Source organism: Toxorhynchites rutilus, chromosome 1, assembly GCF_029784135.1.
Source record: "Toxorhynchites rutilus septentrionalis strain SRP chromosome 1, ASM2978413v1, whole genome shotgun sequence".
NCBI classification, from domain to species: domain Eukaryota; kingdom Metazoa; phylum Arthropoda; class Insecta; order Diptera; family Culicidae; genus Toxorhynchites; species Toxorhynchites rutilus.
The window spans coordinates 197,960,443-197,985,992 of NC_073744.1; the positions used below are offsets into that span (position 1 = coordinate 197,960,443).

General features: G+C 39.1%; 2 protein-coding genes across 2 annotated transcripts in view; one reads left to right on the forward strand and one right to left on the reverse strand.

The window, feature by feature from the left end:
* Nucleotides 1–6,287: 6,287 nt before the first annotated feature.
* Nucleotides 6,288–22,449, reverse strand: LOC129762220 (uncharacterized). The gene is made up of 2 exons (XM_055760281.1): nt 22,211–22,449; nt 6,288–6,682 (listed from the first exon to the last, which is right to left on the reverse strand). Exons 1-2 carry the CDS (start codon nt 22,446–22,448, stop codon nt 6,459–6,461), a joined length of 462 nt encoding a protein of 153 aa, XP_055616256.1. The 5' UTR covers nt 22,449; the 3' UTR covers nt 6,288–6,458.
* Nucleotides 22,450–22,467: 18 nt separating this feature from the next.
* Nucleotides 22,468–25,550, forward strand: part of LOC129762216 (diacylglycerol lipase-alpha) — a 176,303-nt gene continuing 173,220 nt past the window's right edge. Inside the window, exon 1 of the mRNA XM_055760271.1 lies at nt 22,468–23,133. The gene's annotated coding sequence lies outside the window, so the exon portion shown is untranslated. The remainder of the gene's footprint in view (nt 23,134–25,550) is intronic.

Below are 25,550 nucleotides of genomic sequence, written 5' to 3' on the forward strand. Positions count from 1 at the left end.
AAGACGCATTCTGGTTAATTTTGATGTTGGATTTTTCATTCCGAACAGATAAACTAATGGTCTATGGTCTGTTTGTACTAAAAATTTTCTACCGTATAGGTAAGGTTTGAAATAATTAATAGCCCAATGTATGGCTGTTAATTCCTTCAGAATAACTGGTTTATTTTTCTCGCCAGGTGTAAAAGTTTTACTTGCAAATGCTATTGGTAAATTTCCGTTTAGTGTTTGTTGTGACAATACAGCTCCACAGCCAATGTCTGAAGCATCTGTTGTTAATATAAATTGCTTCGTAAAATCTGGATATTGGAGTAATCTAGGTGACATTAATGAATTTCGTAATATGTTGAATGCGTTTTGGCAATTATCTGTCCATCTGAATTTTGAATCCTTTTTTAGAAGTTGGTTAAGTGGATTTGCAATCAATGCAAAATTTGGTACAAATTTTCGATAATAATTACAAAATGCAACGAATCTTCTGACTTCATCTGCATTTTTTGGGATTGGGTAATTTTGAATTACTGAAAATTTAGAATCATCTGGTAACATGCCATGCTCTGTTATTTTATGACCTAGAAAGGTAACTTCAGTGCTAAAAAATTTGCATTTCTGAGCATTAAGTTTCAAATTATAAAATCTTAATCGTTCAAAAACTTGAGTCAAATTTGAAATATGATGATTAACTGAACATCCCGTGACGATAATATCGTCAATATAAATAAAGGATATTTCTGGAGTTAAACCAGCCATTGCAATGGTCATCATGCGTTGAAAACTGTTTGGGCTTATATTTAATCCAAACGGTAATCTCGTAAACTGATAATGTCCATTTTGTGTTGAAAATGCTGTAAATTTTCTAGACTCATTGTCCAAAGGTATTTGATGAAAACCTGACATGAGATCTAAAGTTGAAAAATATTTTGCTCTTCCAAGTTGGTCTAAAATATCATCAATTCTTGGTAGAGGAAATTTGTCTGCTAAAATTTTCTTGTTCAGTTGTCTGAAATCGACAACTAAACGCCATTTCTTGTCATTGTCACAAGATTTTTTTGGTACAAGAAGAATTGGTGAATTATATGGTGAAACCGAGGGTTCGATTATATTACTCTCTAACATTTTATTCACTTGTCTATTTATTTCATTATGTTGAGCATGAATCGTCTTGTAATTAGGAATATATACAGGTACTTTGTCGTTAAGAACAATATTCTGTGAATAGAAATTGTTTCTAGTCACATCCTCCTCTGGGAGACAAAATATATCTTGATATCTAGCAATTAAATTTTTAAACTTGTCTTTAGCATATATGGGGATTTTTTCTGTATCTATGATTTTAAAAATTTCATCGAATCTCTTATTATTTTTGTTATTACTATTAAGTATTGTATAATTATTTAAAATACTTAATGTAGGTTTAAATTCTGAATAGTGTATATACAAAGGTTTGTTTGTGGTATTTACAAATTTTACATAGGGTTTTGCTGGTGAAATTATAGTATTTCCACAGAAAACTCCTGGATAAATTTCTTCCGAATGAACTACCATATCTTCTATAATATTTAAATATGGTATCCTTCTAACTACTTCACTACGGCTTGGTAACATGAAGCCTTCTTTTAAATTATCTTCTATTGGTATTGAAATCTGTACATTAGCTATATTAAAGGTAAGTAGCCAATATTCATAGTCTATTAAACACTTATAATTTATTAAAAAATCCCTTCCTAGTATACCGTCTGCTTGTATTGGTAGGTCTGCGGTAACTAGATGAAAATCATGATTTAAAGTTAAAGTATTATTAAAACACATAGCTGTATTTGTTATACCTAAAGTTTCTACACTGTTTTCCGTAATTCCGGTTAATTTAATTTTATTGTTACTATTTACAGGTTGAGTTGGGAGAATATTTCGTGCTTTAAACAACGAAATATCTGCACCGGTGTCAATGATTAGGTTGCATACTTTATTTCCAGTCATGTGCACTTTGACCTGAATAAAGTTTGATGCATTTAAATTTATTGTCAAAATCGGTGAGTCTGACCGTAACAATTGTCCAGTTAGTCGACATCTGCGTTCAATTGTTACTGGTTGACTAAAAAATAATCAGAATTGTAATTTCCTGATTGCGTCGTTTGATTGTTGGGGTTAGGTACTGTATTGTTGTTATTGAATGGTACCAAAGCTTGGCAATTATTATCCGATTCAATTTGTGGATAAAATTGATTATTGTTAGTATGTGCGTTCCGTCGAGGAATATTTTGATGATTTACAGCGTACATCCTAGCTGGAATGTTATTTCTATTGTAAGTTCCGTTAGGATTTCTATTGTTATTCTGGTAGAAATTTCTTTGAGTAGGATATTGTTGTGACCCTTGGTTGAAATTTCTGTTAATGGGATATTGTTGCCAATTCCGATTGAAATTTCTGTTGTTATTTGGGTATCTATTCTGATATCCGCATTGAGAATAATTTCTCTGGTTGAATCGATCGGTCATCATTGAATTTCTATGGTTAATATTGTGGTTTAAGTACTTGTTATTATTCTGTCCAGAATTGTTTGGTTGCCTGTTTTTTATCGAATGCAGTACTACTGCATTTGTGTCTCTATTTCCCGTCTTCTCGTTCTCCACCATGACATTGATGGCTTCTTGGAGATTATCAAATTTTCCAATTCTTAACATCATTTTCGTTTCTTTATTTGATGTCTCGTCGATAAGTGTTTGGATTGCTGCCTTTTGAGACATTTTCCTCGCTACATTGTCAGGAATTTGTTCTCTAATATAAGTGTCTTTCAATTTGTCTGCTAAAACATCGAGTTGTTTAATAAAATTCTCGATTTCATTGGCGTTTTTCAATTTTAAATTTTTCAAATTAGCTAATGCTAAATCTGAATTTCCTTTTTCTTCACAATTTGACTTTATCTTGGTTGTGATCTCGTCGTATTCGATGGGAGTTGTGGAAAATAAGTTTCTTGCTTTTCCACTCAACTTTGTCAATATTACTTGAATCGCTGCAGCTTTATTTACATCTGGTACTATTGTACTAGTCAGATTAACTGCATCAATAAAGGATTTTACTCCACCTGGACTTCCATCATAGGTGGGTATAAGTGTTGCTAGTTCAGCAGCTGTCTTAATACTTAACGCCATTATCTTTTTGTTGTTTGCTCTTAGATACCAAACTACAATTTTTGCTAGTATTTTGAGCTTAAATTTTCTCTTGACCAGATTTATTTCACTGCGCACTCTTAACAATGAGTCTTCAGTGTCTGGTTTCAAATATTGGAGTAAGCCAGGAGGTTTTTCGCTTGTTTCCGGCTCACTGTCATATTCTCGTTGTATAACTTGAGAATTGTCAAGTAATTTTATACACTTTTGGTATATTACCTTCAATGCTCCGTAGGTTTCTACTTCTTCATTCCACTTAGATGCATTGATTCTGAATTCGAATGTTTTTAAAACTATTCTATATTCCTCCAAGTTTTCTTGTATTTGCTGTCTTTTTATTTCAATATTTTGTAAGGTCCTAGGTCGAAGTTTATTTTTGGTTAGGTTTTGAAATTCTTTCTTTAAATGGAATTCGATTTCTCTAAGTCGATCCATTGAAGAGAACTTGTTCGTTTAATTTGTACACCCTACTTCTCATTTTGTTGGTGTAATCTCTTGCCAGTTTCATAATCTATCCAGGTAATTGGATCATCTCCAGGCAATTCACGTATTCGAGTTAACAATTCTTCCCAAGAATTGAATACTTCGCTCGTTTGTAATGGAGCAAATGGTCCCGTTCCTTTACCTTTTCCTACTTCATCTAGGAATTCTAGAAATTCTTTGAGCTCGACTTCCGAAATCATTTTGTATGTTATTTGTATTTAATTATTGATGAGAAAAAGATTAAATTTATTTTTAAATAGGAGGAGAGAGGAAGAGAGAAAAAAAAAATGTATATACGCATATGTGTTTTTATGCTATCTCCTGTAGACCAGCGATAGTTCGAGCGGCTCTCAAAGCTTCTGTCCGCGTACAATTTTTATACAGTTTGTAAACTTTGTTTAATGCAAGCAATAGTGTGATGATTAAAATCACACACAATATAACTTCATTAGTTTCATGGAATCGAGAATGCTGCTCAAGGTAATTTAGAACTGTGACCTGTGGATCTCCAGTATTCGTTACCTTTTTAGAGCTAAACAATCCCATGTTAGTTCATATTCGAATTCCTTAAAGTTTCATTATTATTCGTGTTACATTCGTGATTCATTAATTTATTTCATTAATTTATTTCATTAATTCTTTGATGATATTTGAATGATAAAAATTATTTAATTGTATAATATCTACTTGCATTTCATTTATTTAGTCTTCTTTTTTTTTTTCAAATAACTCACTCTTGTTTCATCATATCATTTTGATTAAAAAAAATTTCTGAAGTGAACTTTCATCGTATATAATCTACAGACGTAATCGATAAAAAAAAACAGATTTAATCATTTACTTGAAAACTTCCTTTGGACCACCGTCTAGGTTGATTTGCTGCTCATCTGTTTGCTGCTCACGCTGCTGCTGCTAGTTGATGGCCTTCGCCGGGAATTTTCTTCTGCGCCTCTTTTGGTTTTCTATCTACCCGCCTGCCAGTTCCTTACTGCTGGCAGTGGTCTCGCCTTCCAAGGAGCACTTGCGAGCCAACTCTTAGGCAGCTTTTTTCCATGTTCATTGCACAGGTCGTTGTTCACTGGACACTTCGGTAATTGTTGTTACAGTCCGTTATCTGACTTTTTTTTTTTTACATGGCCCTTTCGCACTGCGATACAGTTAGTCTTTCTTCTGGCACTGTTTCTCTCACTACTCAGTTAGCTGCTTTTTTTTTCTCTGGCACCGTTTCGCACTGCGATAAAAAAGTTCTGAAGTGATAATCAGTAATGTCCATGCTTTGTTCACTCCAATTTTTGGGTTCACATTTACTATCACAGTTTAGTACATTGTTGTGATACGGCTGGTTGGTTTTGCACACACTTTTTCTTGCTTTGTTTCACTCAGCCACACCAAGAATTTCGATTACTAATTCTTATCAGCGAACTTCATTTCACTCTTGCACCGCAGTACTCTTGCTCACTTTCATCCTCAATAATATTGCACTGGATCTCCTGGAATTCCGCCGATTTTCCGATGAATTCAAATACCGTCGCACATCTAGAGCTGTTACATCGGATCGCTTTTCCTGTGGCTCGTTTTACGTGTCGAGCACTATCATATCGCACTCGCATCCGAAGATTGCATGAATTCTTTTTAAAACACGGTCGCCATCAAATGTTTTTCTACCCATGCTCAACTCACGGTTGTCATCATCTGTTTTTAGTTCACAAACACGGTCAACATCAAATAACTTCTATACACTTTATTTCTCATTTTGTTTTTTTGTACCAAAGACACGATACTCTTTATATTAAATTATCTGAAGAAAACTCAACACGACCTATCGCGTGGCGTGAGTCTCTAGAACTCCCTTAACACTGGTTACTAAAATCCTAAGCTAGTAGTTACAACAATTTGTGTAGAGTTTCACTGGGAGGAGCCAAGTTGATTTCAAAGGGGAATAGCCAATCAATCGAATGCAGTGTTCGATGTGAATGGGGTCAAGAAATAATAATGCTTACTGCACTCGTAAGCGCGCATATCGATTTCATGGGAAATCGTAAAGTGTCACGACGACTTTGTATATGGTCGCGTATTTCATCAGAATAGAACTAGGTTTGTTTTGGCTACTGGTTTATTGCCTTTAGCTGCGCGCGATATGATGTAAGAGTACATTCATATCGTCAGCGCACGTTGGCTTGTTTCTATGAATGAATGTGGGGAAAAGCAATTAACTAAATAATGCAGTTGTGCTTGAGGAATGTTTCATGGGAATTGTAAATCGAAGTGACTACGCATGAGTCATTTATTAAGAAACAATCAACTGCTTATGAGGATGGGTTTTGGGGATGGATTTAAAAAATGGGTTATGGAATGATATATGGCCTATGAAATATGGGATTTGAAATGAGATTTGGAAATGGGATTTGAAATCATACTACACGTGCGACGGGGGACGAAAACGGCGGAGGACAGTAACGGCGGGGGACAATGCCAACGCAGTTACAAGAACAAACACCGAAATCACTTGGCGGAAAAACACTATTTTTAAAAACACTTGGAAAAAATCACTTTTTAAATGTCAGTTAAATTAAAATCAATTTGGGATATGTAGTAAAAAAAAAAATTTTTTTTAACCTATACCCTTTGGGCGTCCTATCTCTCACTAACTCCTGGTATTAAGAAAGGTTTGGTCACTCACCGATCGTGTTGAAGAACCACTCCTAATACACCACCAAATGGTAGTGGGGTAGCGGGGAAGGGACCGGATACCGCCGACGGCAGGGCAATCGCCGCAGCGGTTCGAAGCGACGAAGCGAAGAAAACCTCTTTTCACACCTCCTGAGCTGCTGATGATTGATGAGTAGAAATTGCGCCAAAATCGCGCGTCACTGGCAGGAAAAACGTTGCTGATGAGACGGGCACAAACAGCGGGACACGCAAGGGGCAGTGAAAACTGCCGGTCAAAGTGGCCAATCCGACCGAACCAACTTCCTGAATGGCCGTTGGGGGCTTCTCGGCTGCTTCCTCCTTTCCTGATGTCCGGACAACTGTTGCTAAAAGAAACGCTATATTAAGGACCGAACACAGCTTTGAAAAAAGCTTTGCATCCGGTTGTAGGAGAAAACTTTTATTTCTATGATTCTCTTTTAGAATGGCGCTAAAAACATAACCGTAGCGGTCGAGTGTCAGTAGCACCATCGAGAAATCCAAAAAAGTTACCGTCCTTTTATATCAGTTGGTATGTAAGAAATAGGCGCCCCCACTCCATGCAAACTTATGACTTATCGGGGAACGGAAGAAGCGAAGCAGGCGAAAAAGAAATGATGTCAATTTCGACCAATCAGTACCGTTTGGATAGGGGTTGAGATTTTTCAATTGTTCGATAGTTAATTACATGATATATATTATTTTATTCAAGGTGAAAAATTGTTATAGAGTGCCACAATGTTTTGATGTAAACATCTCATCAATCCGTCATGAAATGACTGAGCAATAAGCGTTTGAAATTGGACATTTTTCACGATGCGATCGATATTCGTTTCTCAATTTGTACCCCAATATGTTCCCGAAAGACGTAATCCTACGTCAAAACAATGTTCACTTCGACGGACGCGTCGAGCAGCCGGCTCGATAATTTAACGAAAATTATCACTTCAACTGGATTGCTACTATGCAAATTAATACAGACGAATTGTCGTTTCACACAAAAATTACTACTCCACATTACATCCACATTAAATATTACACAATGAATTCCGTTAAATTAAACTATGAACGGAGCAAAAAGAATGCGTCTGCACTCGACGACGGCTCGCTCGAAACTCTCTAATTGTTAGATAATACCAATAAAGACAATATTCGATGGAATTCATAAATACAGAGAATGAATGATGAAGAAAGTGTTCAGCCCGACGTATTCTGTGTGGGCCCAGAGGGTTATGTAGTTAGGGCGCCTCCTCGACATCAACATTAGCATTTAATTCATATCTCGCCTGCTAACCTGGAATAAAATTGTATTTTTATGATGTAGAATTATAGTAATTGGGATCCGCTTACAATTGGGTACAACCTTAGATCTACTCGTCTTCCTCTTCAGATTTAGGTAAGTTATACATTTCTTTGATTTTCGAGTCCAATTTATCTCTGTCGTCGGCTAACTCGTACCATTCGTCAACGGTTATATTGTCGAATCTCCACATGCTTTGGGCAATAGTGTCCCACCACGTGAATGAGGGTCTTCCTCGTTTTCTGTGCGGCAGTCGGTATTCTGCTGCCAACTTGAGTAAATGATTCTCCGGCCTTCTAATTATGTGTCCCCAGTATCTTAACTGGAGAGTCCTAATCCATTTAGTTATGGATCTGGGGCCATCGAAAGAGTGTGAATTTCCGTCTTCCTTACACATCGATTTTATTTGACCATAGATTTGTTTTTGATATCGCCTCAATGATTTCCTGGGCCGCTTAGTGAGTACCATAGCTTGTGTTCCATACACCATCGTTGGAGCTATAACGGATTCGAACAGTAATGATCCTAACTTCTCTGAAGGCTGTCTTTTAAGAAGAAAGTCTAAAATCATTTTCGTGGCAATTACAGCGTCTCTGGATCTCTTTCTTGTCGTCAGATTTCGATGCAACCGTTCCGTGATTGGGACACCCAAATATTGAATACAAGATGTTTTTAAAATCCGGTCACAGATTTTTATCTCCGTTGTCGATTGTCCTGAAGGCGTTCTTACCATGATTTGACATTTTGCTTCATTAAGTTTTAAGTTCACTTCGCTTAAGTAAGTTTCTAGCACTGGCAATAATTTTTCGAATTCTTCCACTGATCTGGCAATAATCAGGATGTCGTCTGCATAGACAAGGATGACTGGAAACATCAGCTTTTCTGTTTGATTGAACTTTAGAAAGCCGTCCAAAACATCCTCTGTCGTCACCAATACTTCCCCCATCATCAAATCGAAGATGTACGGGGAGAGTGGACAACCCTGCTTAACTCCCCTTGATCGCGACTGAAGCAAAGAAAGAATCTGACAAGTTGCTAAAATACTCTGTGAGGAAGTCCATGACTTCCTCATATCTAGTGGGCTTAAAGCTGTTGAAAGTAGCTGAAGAAGCATCTGACCTGCCTGTCGTATTCCTCGTTTGCCGATATTTTCTTTTCTTGTTTCACATGTTACTGCACCAAAGATAGAATACTGAATGACGTGAGAGAACAACATCCTTCGCGGGACGCATTCAAATTCGCTCTCTCTTTCATTTGCAACCCTTGTCGGATTCTTTCTCTCTTTTGCATGCATCGCTCTCTTGCATGCCAGTATACGCGACAACTTGCGTTTGTCAATCGCATAAGATTTTGCGTTTCTCTACAATGTCATTAATATTTATATATTTTGTAGTGTTATTTCATCTAGAAGTATGGATGAAACAACACTCATCCCAACAGAAAACCGAAAGAAATTTGAAATGAAATTGTCGAACCTAATTATTGAAAATCATAGATTTTAAACAGATTCATCATATTTCCCACACTGCCCTCAATTTTTCCACTAAAACGATTAACGTTCTGTATTCATTCGCTCCTTCCGTTGTTCCGTTTGTTGTTTGAACCTTTTTACTCATTTGCATCCCACGAGTCGCTAGGGAAGTAACGGTCCACTGTGTCAGTGCCTTGCTATAGCACAGTAAGGGCAAATTACTGTGGAGGATGCCCTGGCCCCAAACAGGTTCCGCTACCGACATAGTATTTGTTGAACCTCCTCGGCCATTCATTCCACGGTACGGATACCTTGGTGTGGGGCTAAGTTTTGACTCCAACGCTGTTCATGCAAAAGAGTTTCTCCAGGGTTTCATCGAGGTCCTTACATCCGTTCCCGAGGTTGAGGAAAGAATCTGATACGGGTTCGAAACAAAACTTTTGGATCCTCTTATGCTTACCCGGAGCAACTGCGCCCATCATGTGATATCGCTATCGTACGCAGGCTGCTTAGCTTCCACCACTCGGTGACCGCATCGCATGCACCCTTCATGCGCTCTATCGGTTACCCGTCTTACGCAGGCTACGTTCGTACGGAACCGCCAATAAACAGATGGTTAAAAACTTTTTTAACGATGATTTTTTGTGTAGCTAAATATCTACATTTGTCTACTCTTGAATCAATCTCGCTCCAAGGAAAACCACCCTTTCAGCTTGTTGATCGGCACGGCAGCGTAACTCTTCTGGCATTGTATCATCTTGGTCGTCCCTAACAGACTTCCTTACTCTGTTTAATGTGCACAGCATGAAGATGAAGTGTTCCACATAAGTGCGATGAGCATTCGAAAGCTGTTTACGAGGTTACCCGAGCAGTGCCAATTGCTGAAATCTGTTCTCCATGGTGCACTCCTTGATGCTCTAGCGGAGTCAAGTGGTTGACAGAAGAAGTAGACTCTGGGGATGATACCAGCAAAATGCACATTTATCCCAAGACAGAGCACAGAGTGCAAGTTTGTGGAAACAAACATAACGGCGAGTGGTTTACTGCTGGAAACATATGGAACCATTATGTTTTGCGGGAGTATGTTGTGCGTGTCAAATTGGGTTAGAAGGTACTCTTATCGCAGTTCAACTTTCAGCTCGAGTGAAGGCAATCAAATGCATATTTGAGTGGGAAGCAGTTCTTGAAGGGTACATTATACACTTAATACTGTCATTTGAATATATATTAGGTATTCATTCATGGTTTCGCCAGCGAACGTTGCGCACAAAAAAATGTTTCTTTAAATTAGGTTGCAATTGTTGAAATCGAGTTCCACTTTGTTCCTCCGAGTTCTGCATACATTTTCGATCACCTCCCCTTGGAAGATGCTCATTCCCAACTAACGGACAAGTACAGTTCGCCTCCGCTTTCTGAGTTCAACTGTTGGGGGGAACCCGGCGAAAATTCCATTTAACTTGACAAATTTGCATACTCCTAAAGTTCAACAAGACAACTTTCTTCCTGCGAGGGGAAGCCGAACTAATGCGCGGCAAGGATTGATACCTCGCCGTGGTGTTGCCCAAACGGACGTTATTTCAGAACGAGCATTTCATTTGCATATTCGGAAATTGCTCGGAAAAGCCAAACCAAAAAGGGTCAGCGCGAGTGATTACCATACACTTCAAACTCTATCGCCGGAGGTGTGACGACGAATGGCGAATGTATGTTTGGGAGCGGAAAACTTGCTCGCTTTCCCCCCAATTCCACCGGTTTGTCACGCGGGCGAGGGTGGAAGTCGTAAATTTAGAGGGATTAAAGTTTTATACCTAGCGATATGGCGCAACAGCAATAGCGGTTAGCTTTCGAGGGAAAAAAACGACAATGGATGCTGGCTGCTGGAATATGCGTTTCAAACGGTCCCCTGCTGATCAGTTGGGATGGAAGAGTGGTAATCTCACACTTCACCAGGTGAATTTAAAAGATACTGCGGAGTGGAGTCGAGTTCCGGTTACAGTTTTCGTCTCATTTGATTGGGTTGGTGTGGATCTGGCAAAAGTTAGTGGCCGATGGGATAGTTCATTGATTTCAATTTTAATTTCACAGATTAGAGTGAGCGATCTCCTGGAGTGTGACTTAAATGGTGTATAATTTAATTTTATTCATTACAGTTTGAAATCGATTCTTGGCTTCCAGTTGTTTTTATCAAACAACGGGTCGGGTAGGACAATTCCTGCATTTCCTATATAAAAATTATAGGAGGTTGTGTCCAAGATACGACCGCATTGTTGACGTAGAACTACGCTGTTATTTTATATAAGTCGCTTGTTTATACCTTCGGATATTATTCTATAATGTTGTGAAATTTTAGAAACAACTGCTTAGTAGAATAATCTCTGAAATGATTTTTTCATTGTAGAATCAGTTGATGATAATTGATTGATGATTCATTCTTGCCTTCGCAAAACAATCGTATGTCGCAATTTGTTTCATGTCAATGCATTGAAAATTTAGCTCGAAGGTTATTCCGGTGGCCTTTTTCGAAATTGACATAGACACGGCTACAGTCGATTATATACATGTCATAACTACATCAATATATCTTTGGCACCGCATGTAAACAACAACAATGACAACACTTGCAAGTATCAAATATCATGCTACATGTTATTTAGTATTGCCTCAAAGGAATCGCACCTCTAGATATCGTTCGTACAAACTAAGCGTAAACCAAGCGCCAAACAAGCATTCGCCATAGCATGCATACAGAGCCATTCATTGGTGGCTTGAAACTACTAGCAATATAAACATTTCTCATCATTTTGCGCTATTCTCAAAAGAAACGCTTCTGTTAATATTACTGTCCTCGAAAAGAGTTGCATTACTTTCTCATGCTCGAGAGAAGCGCAACTGTCACCCTTAGTGGAGGAAGTTTTGCTACTGGCAAGCAAAACCTAATCACATACAAAATTCCAGAACATTTACTTTCTTGATGACTAAACAAGAGAAATAAACTTTTTTTTGTTAATAACAACCTCGAAAACAGTAGCAATGCTTCATTATGATCAATATTAGCGCAAATGCAATCCTAGTTGGAGGCAGTTTTGCGACTGGCACGCGAACCCAAATAACTTATAACATTCCAGTAAGACATTCAAGATGCTTGGTATTCCCAAATAATTTTTTGGTGCACAACCTTAACGTCTGCTTCGCCATAACGTCAGTTTAATGCATTGATGAATTCTCAAAGGCACCAACGAAGCCCTTATGAAGACGGAAAATAAACAATGTTAACTGCTTGGAAAAAGACTGAATTATGCCACACAGCTTGTACTCTGCTGTAACACCCATCGATGCGAATTCGCTGATGAGTTTGTCAAGAGCGACCGCCTTCACCACCAGCGGGGGGAGCTTGATTTTGGTTGCTGCCTGGGTAACGGCGTTTACATTTTCGACCGACGCGCCGAAAACGCCTTCTTCGCTGTTGTCCGATGCGGTGTCACATTCGCGAAGGCTCGGTTCAGTGCGAGCGCTTTTCACTACACCAACATCGCATGCATCGTTAGATGACGCTTGCCTCGAAATTTTATTGTCCCTGGCAATGCGTTCGTTTTTTGCAGGGCTCCAGCCTGCCTTCCTCTTCTTCTTGCTCATCACACACTACGCGATAGAGATATGCCATCCGCTCATGAGCTGTTCCGAAGAATCGACTCTTTGAAGTGAGTTGACGCAGAACAGCTCGCAAAAAAAATCAAACAGCTCTTCAGCTCACTTTGATGATGATGAAGGAGAGAAAAGAGCTGTAGAATTGAAGAGAGTGTGTGAGCTGTAAGATTCAAATGAACTGACCGTCTCTCGCTCTTCGTGTTAAGACATCAGTTTAGTTTCATTTGTCCCTCGTCTTTTCAACTGTTATATTCGCGTTGACGGCATTGAGCTTTGTTTACCAGTTTAGGGGGCGCCAAAAATAATAATTGGCTCTCAGGCAGAATGAACACGTTTTTAAAATTCAAATTATTAATGAAAATTAACTTCTGTGTATCAAATGAGTATTCTATTTCAATGAAAAACACTTTGTTTGCAGGCGGTGCAAAAATCTCATAAGATTTTTTTTTTTTGAAGAAAACTTTCTATTGTAATGTAAAGCCTCAGTAAAAATGTCGGAAATGTTGTACTCGCCGAGTCTGTTGTAAATAATAGTCTGGAATACGTGTTTCAAGTAATTAATATTATGGTGTGAAAAATTTCATTTGAATTTTAACATTTTCAAACTGGCTTCGTGGCTATCGAGTTTGGGACCCAAATTGAAAGTCGGCACTGACAACTGAGCTGAAGAGCTGTTCATAAAGAACAGCTCATTTAGATGAGCTGATATGATCAGAGCTGTTCATCATGATGAGCTGATTTGCACACCTCTACTACGCGAAGCGTCCAATTTATGACGCGGGAAGAAAAACACACGATACGAATAACGCGAAAAACAAACTGGAAAAACCAAACGACGATATCCAAGTTGGATTACCACTGGTGGGGTCCAATCTTAGATCGAAGCGCAACGAAAGCAAAGTGAACTGGATTGCTCAACAGTCCGATGCCGAATGAAAGTTTGCCTCAGCGCGATCCACTGTTTATACTCTAGGCAAGTATTCCCCTTCATTCTTCTACTTTTCCTTTGTTCGCGGAGACTTTAAATCCTACGATTTCCCCTCCGTTGGTCGTCGATAAGTTGCTCGTTATTGATATCTCTGTTCGGGAAAGCACTCAAATGGACAAAACAAATGTATGGGAAAATAGAAACACTTAAAGTTTTCATGAATTTTAACCATTTACTAACCAGGGTATTCTATTGTATGGCATATTAAACAAATCTTACGGAATTTACGATTCGTTTAGTATGTAAATCGCCAAAATCCGTTCGCGGCAAAAACAGTTATTAACGTTAACTTTATTTCATAAAAACGTGACCTGTTTTCTGATTTGACACCCTTAATGAAAGACGTAGTTCTACGTCAATAAGAGAGTTGCCCCGCCAACCCTTGTGGCATTGACCGGTACGATTGAAATTTCTAATGGAATGGAACTTGCAATCGAGGCGTTTGAAAATAATTTTTCACCATAGCAATAAATTACCCTCGTCCGCCGGATTGCTTCATTTCTTTCGCTAGATTCCAAGTTTCGCAAGTTTCATTACGATCTCTCATATAGAATGTTTGATCAGCGTTTGAATGATTTATTCCTTTCTCTGCTTTGCGTACGTTGAGGGGCAAATTCTCTTCAAATGGCTTGAGCAGTCGCGAGCCCCAGAGGTTACTTGTGATATCACGTTGAAAAAGACGAATAAAAGCGATATTTTAGTTCGACTTTTTTTTCACTCCCCCAAGGCCACAGGAACAAACGAACCCTCACCAATGCAGCGACACCACATTGGTACCTTCAATGTTCTTAGTGTCGGTGTGTGTGTGTGTGATGTGAGAATATAGTCTTCAATCAAGCAGCACCTCACCGAAAATGCCACTGCCTTCGAGGATAGACAATACGACTGCTTTGTGGACCTTCTCACCAGATAAATAATACAAACAATACAACTGTTATCCGTAAAAAAAAACGAACAGTTGCAAGATTTTATAAGAAACTGACTCAGATCATCATGAAACCAAGAGTACCTTGAACATTTCCGTGTTTCATCCATGTAGAATTCACATAGAACTTGCGCAATAACGACATCATATTTTTCCTACCAATACTTACATACATCGCCTACTACTCCAATTCAATATGTATCCCATTGGTTTCATCTGTTTCTTTGTCTAAACCAGAAACAAAAAAACTATGGATGGCTTAAACCTATGATATAACCGCAAGGTTGACGTAGGACTGCCGTTGGCTTAGTAATCATTTGTGTTTTTCAGTTCAGTTCAGTAAGCTGGCGACATGAAGGGGCATGCAGTCTTGAATAACCGAGCCAAAGCGTTGCATTTGTACCTGCTTTTGTAGACCGTGTTAGCAAAACGCATTCCGGAGTGTAAAAATGCATGGGGGTATAAAAAGTACTGCCGAGATCTGGAATGCCGATTTTCCCAATTTATTGGTTTCGGAATCTGTGTTGGGAAAACACATTCCGGTTTGCAAAAACGCAAGCGAGTACAAAAGTACTCGCAGCTTGCATCTATTTTGCAATGCCGATTTCTCCAGGCTCCATGGTTTTGAAGCCTGTGTTAAGGAAGCATTCCGATTTGCAAAAACGCAAACGAGTACAAAAGTACCCGTTTGCATCTATTTTAAAATGCCGATTTCCCTTGGCTCCATGGTTTTTAAGTCTGTGTTAGAGAAACATTCAAATTTGCAAAAGCGCAAACGAGTACAAAAGTACCAGCAGCTTGCATCTATTTTGCAATGCCGATTTCCCCAGGCTCCATGGTTTTGAAGTCTGTGTTAGGGAAACATCCATTCAATCCTGCGATGGTACCTCAATCGCTGTTCAATCATAACTGAGTGGATTTCCGAGCGGCGTTCGCTTATATACCGATTGGTGATTTCAATAGCCTGTTTTGAAACCAATTTTAAGGCTACTGAAACAAGTTTTTGGATCAAAAAGTAACAAGTATATAACGCGTAGACATTTTATCTTTCGAATGAAATATTTATCATACCATTTCGTCCAGTTGTTTAAGAGCTATTAACGCTCAAAATCTCGGTCTCCGGCGTAACGCTTTCGTGCTCGAAACATTAATTTTACCTCTCGGTAGAAATGAAAGACGTAGTCCTACGTCAAAAGACGGGTGGGTAATGTCGGGGACATAACCGGAGTGACGTAGGACTATACAAAGGGGACAGCTTTTGTTAAATATATATTTTAAATATATTGTTTTATTTTCTTCTCCTACGTGAATACCTACCTATCTACCTGAAAAATGGATTAGTTTACTGTTTACTCTTTATGAATATGTTGACGGTTCTGAAAAGAACCTTTGGTGTTGTGTTTTTGTTATCACTCGATATTCCCTTCTTGTTCGGTTAAACCTTCCTGTTTAGCTATTGCGTTTGCCACTCGTTCACAGTTGGAAAATTTCTTCCCATCCAGCTTGTGACATGTTGTTCAGTAAATTACATTTAATGCGACGTGCCGGAGAAACACTTTGCCACTCACTGAAACTAATTGTTGCCTTGATGAGCGCCGAACCGAAGCTGCTCTGTTCTTGATGCGGGTTTTCTGATTGTCGTGAGCAGCTTTGCAAGCCAACTCGAGCACTCCGACGGCCGAAACTCTATAATCGCTGTTAGGTATACTGGTGCTCCGGCACCAATCCGTTCGGCCTAGCTACCCTTGCTGAGCAATTGGCGGATACACCTACGGGGAACGGCACACCTGCACGGTTCGAGTGGGACTTTGCCTTTCCCTTAAGTTGTCCTCCTTTGTTACGTCCACGATGCCGATGCCGTACAACCACACGGGTTTACGGTTTGAAAGAAAATAAGATATTTTTTTGGGGTCCGCGTGTTTTATACTCTAGCGGTACACATTCACAGGATAGAGACAAATCGGCAGACTCAGCCAGAGGGGCGAGTCTAACGAGACGAACGAATGAGCGTTAAAAGGGAGCGATGGCAAAAAAATACATTCATTTCGATTTGTTCGCTCGTTGGATTCACATGCAGGCTAAAAAGGGTCCTTTTCAGGATCACAAAATTATCTGACTCTGAAGAGTTTATTGTTTTGTTATCACTCGATATCCCCATCTTGTTCGGCTAAACCTTCCTGTTTAGCGATTTGTTGCCACTCGCCACAGCTTTCACAGTTGGAAAATTTCTTCCCATCCAGCTTTGTGACATGTTGTACAGTAAATTACATTCAATGCGACGTGCCGAAGCACCACTCAGTGTCGCATTGGAGGCGATTTTAACCTGTAATTGAACATTTGCGATGACAGTGGTTTAGTGTCGACTTTCAATGTGGGGTCATAATTTGGATCTCTATGTTTACAAAAATGTCCAACTAAATAAGTCGCATTACATGTCCGTCCAATTAGCTAAATGTCGAACTAATTGTAAATTACTGTACTTTCAATCTGGAAATGATTTAAGAATTGGTGAAAATTGAATAATCAGGAAAGTCTCCAACTATCAATAAGCTCAGAACAACTGCCAAATTCACATACTCATCAGCTCCTGGCAAACAAATTATGAAAAAAATCAATTTGTGTTTTATTATTATTTTGGATAATGTTTTAGAAAGCATTGAACTGTATTTCCTAAACTCTTTTTTGAAAGGTTTTATGGCCCTGAAAAGCGCCTTGTTTTATGGAATGGTTCCAATTTAGAAAACTTTGTACTCGTGGTTTTGAAAAAAAAACATTTCGAACGCCCTCGATGCCGCCTTGTTCTGGATTTGCCACCAAAGCAGTTTGTATAAAGAACAAACTTTTTTCTTCTGCTACCTGATGCCGTTTTGCGATTGCGTTTGCCACTCGCCACTCGCTGCAACTGCCTGTTGTCTTGATGTCCACCGAACCGAGTGTTTTCTGTTCCGAATGCGGGTTTTCTTATCGTCGCGAGCAGCTTTGCCAGCTAACTCGATCACTTCGGCGGCCGAAACTATATAACGCCGGCTAGGTGGACTGGTGCACTGGTACTAACGCGCTCGGCCTAGCTACCCTTGCGGGGAACTCCAGATCAACACGGTTCGAGCGGGATTTTGCCTTTCCCTTCACTTTTCCTCCTTTACCATGTCCAGACATGGCTGGTTTGTTGATGTGTTGTGATGCGAACCGATGTGGTGTACGGTTTGAATGAGAATGATCGTTACGGCAGCGGAGCGGGGATTTTTAAGCTGACTGGCTGGCTCGAGAATTACGCATGTATGAGACTGCGACCAACGTTTCGTTCATTTTTTTCTTTTTCCTTTCCAATCGTGCTTCATTGCATTTCGCTGCTGCTCTGGTTGCCCGTTTTGGTCGGTACGATTTGAGGAGCACAAAATGGACCAATCAAAATTGGGCACATAGTGCATTTTGACAATGCTTGATATTTCACAATTATTCAATTATTTATATCAAGAAAAATGAAATGTTATTCGTTATGATAGATGCGTAGATATATTTCCTATCAATTGATGCAAAAACCTTTGCGATCTATTGAGAAATGCTCGAGTTATAAGCGTTCCAAATCTTGAATTTTTTCCTACTTTTTCAGTGCCTAGATTTCCATTTCACCCCCTATATCTTCCGGTTAGACGTAGTCCTACGTCAAAAAAATTACATTAGAATTTTCTTCACTCACCAGTCTGAGAAATTGATGAAATTTATTCTCATATCCAGTGAATTTTGTATGGCAGGATCGCCAGTGTGGTAATCCGCCAAACAATAACACACAACACTATCACTTGCTTGAAAACCTACATCCATATCTTTCTCCAAGGCGCCTAGAAATATATATCCTAAGGTGGGCCAACTTTCTAAAACCACTATTCAGCCATCTTAAACAAAACACAATACGCTTGTGCCCAAGCTCGCTCGTGATCAGTCTGTCTCTTTTACGCTTCAAGCAAATAATTCCCCTTCCGCTTTCTTCCGACTGTTTTCATATACCGCTCACCAAACCAACTTAGTTACGAAACGGCCTCACCTTAGGATATACTTCTAGGCGCCTTGATCTTTCTCAATGTAGTAATTAAGGCGCCTCTATATATATCAGGTGAAACAATCATATGAAATGCACTTTCAGCCACGTTGGAATTGCTGTCGGTATTGTTTACAAACAGCATCAGAACGCTGCCGGCGGCTCTCTACAAACTGCTACGATGCTTATTCGAACGATGCCTACTATGTTCGTCTTTCGCGAATTTATGTGAAAAAGAAAGGATGATTGTGTAGAATTTCATTCTCATTTCCACTACTCTCGCATGTGAAAATGCCAAAATGGTGTATCCTAGCAATAACAAAACAAACAATCCCCGCTCCACAAACCTGAATCCCCTTCTTATTGAAGTGATGATGTTGCTTCACCTGTTATACATTGATATAAGCGCCTTGGTAGTAATCAACACTCTCATCCTGTCATGATTTTTGTACGTAAATAGATCAATTCACTTATCAGACTGTGTGGTGTTTCACTGACACGAGTCTTAGGTCGAGGACATAGTGAACGCGATGCGGGCGCGGGCTCGTTTGCGGGAGAGCTCTTTCGGTCACGAATGCGGAAATCAAATGCAAACCGCCCGGACCTGACATAGTAAACGCGTTTTCAATGCGGCTAAACTGCGTGTGGAGTGTTTTGCCGCGAGTGAACTCAAGTGGTGGTTGCCAGACGATTTTCATAAATATCTTCACAATCGAACTCATCGAACGGAAATAAAGATTGAGTTGTTAAATTATTATTTTCGATTTGTTCGATGAACTATATATCTTTATTCTAAATCACAGAATGCATTTAACAAAAACATTACGTTAAGGACTTTCCATTTACCACGTTCACAGATAAAAACGATCTCACAATTCAACTGTATACAAAATGAAGGTATGTTATCATATTTGGCATCCTTGTGCTGGGTTGTTTACATGTAGAATGGAGTGGAATGAAACATAAAAAAAAACAGAAAGTGGGTTATATCTATGGTATAACCACAATGGTGACGTAGGACTATCGTTGATTCAGTGATCCTTTGTTTGAAGTTGAATCTGAATCCATTCTGAATGAATGAATAAATGAATATTTGGGGGACTTCGAAAATGAGAGCGTTACGTTGGAGGTACAAGGTTTTATGCATCCAATATTGGATACGGAAATATCCTACTGATGGGGAAGAATAATCTTCAGAAGCTATCCTGTTAATTGCGATTGATTGAAAAATCACAAAACCAAATGTATTTGGTCACAGTGTTACATGGATAGAAAACATCAAAATAAACTCTTTCACATGAATGTATTTTTAAATTCCCAGAGGAACTGGCAGATTATTTTTAGTAACGATTAGATATTTCCACATTTTCCTCGATACTGGAAGCCCATCAGTGGTTTATGCTAACTCGATAACCACCTGTTAATAGCACTTGATTGAAACATATTTGGTCACAGTGTTACATGGATAGAAAACATCAAAATAAACTCTTTCACATGAATGTATTTTTAAATTCCCACAGGAACTGGCAGATTATTTTCAGTAACGATTAGATATTTCCACATTTTCCTCGATACTGGAAGCCCACCAGTGGTTAATACTAACTCGATAATCACCTGTTAATAGTACTCGATTGAAAAATATTTGGTCACAGTGTTACATGGATAGAAAACATTAAAATAAACTCTTTCACATGAATGTATTTTTAAATTCCCACAGGAACTGGCAGATTATTTTCAGTAACGATTAGATATTTCCACATTTTCCTCGATACTGGAAGCCCACCAGTGGTTAATACTAACTCGATAACCACCTGTTAATAGTACTCGATTGAAAAATATTTGGTCACAGTGTTACATGGATAGAAAACATTAAAATAAACTCTTTCACATGAATGTATTTTTAAATTCCCACAGGAACTGGCAGATTATTTTCAGTAACGATTAGATATTTCCACATTTTCCTCGATACTGGAAGCCCACCAGTGGTTAATACTAACTCGATAACCACCTGTTAATAGTACTCGATTGAAAAATATTTGGTCACAGTGTTACATGGATAGAAAACATTAAAATTAACTCTTTCACATGAATGTATTTTTAAATTCCCAGAGGAACTGGCAGATTATTTTCCAGAAATGATTAGATCTTTCTGGAACTTTCTCGATGCTGAATGGCATCCAAACGGAAAGAATTCCGCGCGTGTATGTGTGTGTAGCGATGTCTACCCGGGGAGCCGTTTGTGGCATCACTCTCCTCCTGATGGATTCCCTTCTGGCCTAGGGTGCACAAACAGGCGCTTGGTGACACCGTTCATCCGCGCTTTAATGATAAACGAAGAGCTTCACCACAACAGCGACAACATGCTCCAATCGCTGTTCAATTAGAACTGAGTGGATTTCCGAGCGGCGCTCGCTTATATACCGATTGGTGATTTCAATAGCCTATTTTGAAAGCGAATTTAAGACTATTGAAACAAGTTTTTGGATGAAAAAGTAACAAGTATATGACGCGTAGACATTTTATCTTTCAAATGAAGTGTTTATCATACCATTTCGTTCAGCTGTTTAAGAGCTATTAACGCTCAAAATCTCGGTCTCCGGCGTAACGCTTTCGTTCTCGAAACTTTGGTTTTACACCCCGGTATAGAAATGAAAGACGTAGTCCTACGTCAATAACGATGCTCTCACCAATACAAACAAAACTATTGCCGAAGATTGAAAAATGAAAATTTAACTTTCATAGCTCGAGTTTTCCGACGTTTTTCACTATACAGTGCGACATCAGATGAAAGTTTAATATCTTGTGAGTAATCGATTAGACTTTGGTTGATATTACTTGTTGGGAAGTGTGCAAAAACGATCATTTTCTTCACACTGTTTCGCAAAATGATTGATTTTCGGACGAGGGGTGAGGGAGGAAGATGAAGGAAATGAGCGCCATTGTGACAGCCATTCGTGGCTAGCTTCCACCTCCACCTTAAAGAAGAAAAAACTCGGATTTTCAACAGCATCGAAGTCGTAATGTTAGAGTTGTGAATGAAGAATTTTATTCACTGTTTATAACGCGTTATCGAAAAAAGGGGTAGTCACATCGAAAATGTCTTAAAATGAGCTATATTTTCGTTTTTTAAAAATAAAAATCGGTTCATTTTTGTATTGAAAGTTTGTTGCGTGAGCGTTTAATCTGAAAGACCCTGTAATAGAAAAGACGTAGTATTACGTTGAGACGGTGATGTTGCTCTAGGAACGTTAGCGCCATTTAAGAAGAAGAATATAGTTGCCACGGCCTTATAAAGGGTTAAAGTCTGTTTCACTAGTGGCAATATTTAGGCACCATCTTGGCAACGATTTTCGAAAAAGTACTTCTCACCAAACAATGCTTTCAGAAGTGTGTGGTTACATCCACTCTACGGTACTGTAGTGAAAAGAAAACCGGTTTGATCAACTGATAACCGTGCCTACGTCTGATCAATCCGTCAAACGATGATCTTTTTTTTTTTTGTTATCTTACCGACTCCAAATCCTCTGATGATCACAAAAGCAGAAACACCGCACGACAGATCTTCAGAACACAAACACAAGCTGATTGTTTTGACAACACAATTCGACCCCGAACGAAAACAATCCCCAAAACAGAAAACAGTACAAGGATGACGTGATGCCGGTCCCTCCTCCGTCAACGGGAATTGCTCTCTCGATGCTCCGCGGCGCGTAAAGTTGAAGCGCAGTAAGCCGATGTTGTGAGTCATTTTTGTACCAAGAGTTCGAGTGCGAGTGCGAGAGTGTGAACGAACGGAAGGTAAGCAACAATCGGGCCTCCGATTAGTTCAATTGCAAGTGGATTGCTTTGAGATGTGGTGAATGCATACCTACATACCATACATTGCAGCAACGTGGGTTCTGCATTTAACCACTGGTAGTGTGGAAGAATGACGACGATAAGGGGAAACGTAGTAAAATCAGTGACGCATCGCGCACGATTCGTTTCGATCAATTTGGACGCAAGTTCAAGTTTCACTGATAGCAGCAGCGCGCAATCGTCGCTATCAGTTCGTCCGCAGCCCCGCCGAGGCAACACCATCCCGAGCCCCGTTTCTGTGTTCATGTAGTGTGATTAGTGATTAGTGCTGATTCGGCAGCAGTGAACGACAATTTATTATTGTTTTTATGATAACACTTGCTGGTGGGAATTAATCTGCCGTTTCTGATTGCAAACGCACGCCATGTGAAATAATGCAGTGATTTGTGAGCGCATGTGAATGTTCGGTGTATCCGTAATACATAACACACGAAAAAAAACATTAAAATAAACGCGCTTTCGAATGACCCGATAGCCTTTGCCTCGTCACCGAGCAGCCCGCGGATGTTTACCGGTGAAAGCGAATTGATTTACATTAAGTGGTAATCGAGTGGGCTGAATAATTAAATTCGAAGGTAAACGCATTTAATTGACCAGGTTTTTGGTGATATCACGCATCACATATTCGAACACCCCCGTTTTTTCTGACGCAGTGACACTGTGTTTCGATAATCGGATAGCAGCTTTTCAGGAGATATTTTGACGTGAAATTTCGTGAATATCAGAATGAGTGCGGCCAAGAATGAACGTCAAATGCACGCTGCACGCAGTACGCGTGCGTGTCTTTCCACACCAAAACAACTTCGCGGCCGCTATCACCCCACCCGATAGAATGTCGTTATCAATTCAACAGACGAAGGGTAATCGCCTTCGTCTTGCAATCGTCGAATGATCATGGAAAACTATCGGTGGGTAAACTCTCTTAGTTTTGAAATGGAACTGAGGGAAAGCCGGATAGGATGAGATTGTTTGGAAGAGATAAGAAAGCCGCTGCAGTCGATTGACCCAAGTGTGGTGACATTTCTGCGCGAAAGGAGGTGTGTGCGAGGGAATGAAGAGACGGCTAGGGATGCTCGTTTTCCTTGAAGAATGATACTATCCAGATTAATATTGGTTGTGCAGCTTAATCTGTTCCGTTTCCACAAGATGGCTCTAGGTGCTATTAATAGTCGACGGCGACAGCTGATTTCGCTGAATCGGGAAGTGTCGACAATCGTCGACCAAATATTGTTTACAAGTCTTTAAGTTTGGCACAACACATTTAATTGGTACTGCGTTGAAAATGTCGAGTTTCGTTGCAAATAAGCACAATTTGCAAATTTGATTTCCTGTTTACGTTGGAAGAGAAGTGCAGTTGAAGCGCATCGAAAACGGTCAATGGAAACTTCTACAGGCTACAGTTGATCCATTTTAAACGAAATATTGCCGTAAAACGTCCAGATTATGCCACCAGACATGCATCGATAATATTCCATTATGACAACGCTCAGCCTCATGCAGTCTTCCGAAAAACACTGACACATGTGCACGCGATGTGAAAAACACATGTTTTTGTTTGAATCCGAACATGCTTTTGATACTGATACTCAAACATAAATGATACTCAAACATAAACATGCGTTTCTCACATCATAAACGAACACGATGTTTATAATTCAAGCACATCATGTCCAAACATACCACCCGTTGTCGCAGTATTCATTGCTTTTGTTTCGTTTCTTTTCATGCACGGGAAAAAATAATTCCTTCTAAAACAGTTATTTGTAGAGCACCTTTTCACAGAAACTAACTAGAAATTTAGTTCGTATTGCAAAAATTACGTGAACTCAGAGACTATGAATTCATGCACATTTTGCAAGTCTGATTAAATAATCCATAATCTATTTCCGGTGAAAAGAAAACATTCTCTGAATAGAAAGAAGCTTTTTATGAGATTTTGTTTTCTCCGTGCATATTGCCAATTGAAGTCTGCGGAACCGAGTGCACAGCGGGGCGACGTCATACAAATGCTGGCTAAATAAATAAATAAGTACACAAAAATTAGTTTTAGATGGATGTTTTTAGGAAAGCTCACACCTATTCTTGGTATTTTGATGTGAGAAACTAAACATCTCCGTCACGCTCTAATCAATTTTAGTATTTGTTCAAATAGCTGACAATAGCAGATATTTCAGAAATTCAATTTATAAATTGATGCGTGAACTAAATAATGATATCAATTGTGAAGCACTCTGATATCAATTGACGCTTATTTTGTTCAGAGTATATAAAGAGGTGTAGTCTATTTGGCCAAAATTTTGGACGAAGCACCCATTGTCATGATAGATTCTTCCCTTCCCTTTTCCATGTCAACACACCAACACACCGTGTGTTAAGTGGTGGTGGTGTGGCATCTAACTCGGTTCTTTTACTCTACACATCGTCGTTGCTTGGGAGAAAATACAAGAGAAACTGTACATGATGTTTGAATATCATGTGAAACAAACATGTCACATTTTCAAACATAAGATACGAAAAAATCATGATTGTCTACAAACACAAAACTGCGAGAGCAGCGTGAACATTGTACGTCTCATACGCAGTGTTTGATGTGTAACACGGAAGACCGGCCTCATGTTACTGTTCCAGTTAAAAAACAGGAAGTGGGTTATATCTATGGTATAACCGCAAGGGTGACGTAGGACTATCGTTGATTTAGAGATCATTTGTTTGAAGTTGAATCTAAATACATCCTGAATGAATGAATAAATAAATATTTGGGTGACTTCAAAAACGAGAGTGTTACGTTGGAGACTCAAGGTTTTATGCATCCAATATTGGATACAAAAAACCTTGTTCTGAAGAATAATCTTCAGAAGCTTTCCTGCTAACTGCACTTGATTGACAAATCACAAAACCAAATGTATGTGGTCGCAGTATTATATGGATAGAAAACATTAAAATAAACTCGCTTGAATGTAATTTTCAATTCCAAGGAGAACTGGCAGATTAT

Excerpts from the sequence above, each read along its gene's own strand:
- LOC129762220 (XM_055760281.1), bottom strand. The coding sequence starts at position 22,448 with ATGACTCACAACATCGGCTTACTGCGCTTCAACTTTACGCGCCGCGGA. Across the intron at positions 6,683-22,210 it reads CATCAGAGGATTTGGAGTCG|CAACAGTTGTCCGGACATCA; the intron begins GTAAGATAACAA and ends CGTTTCTTTTAG.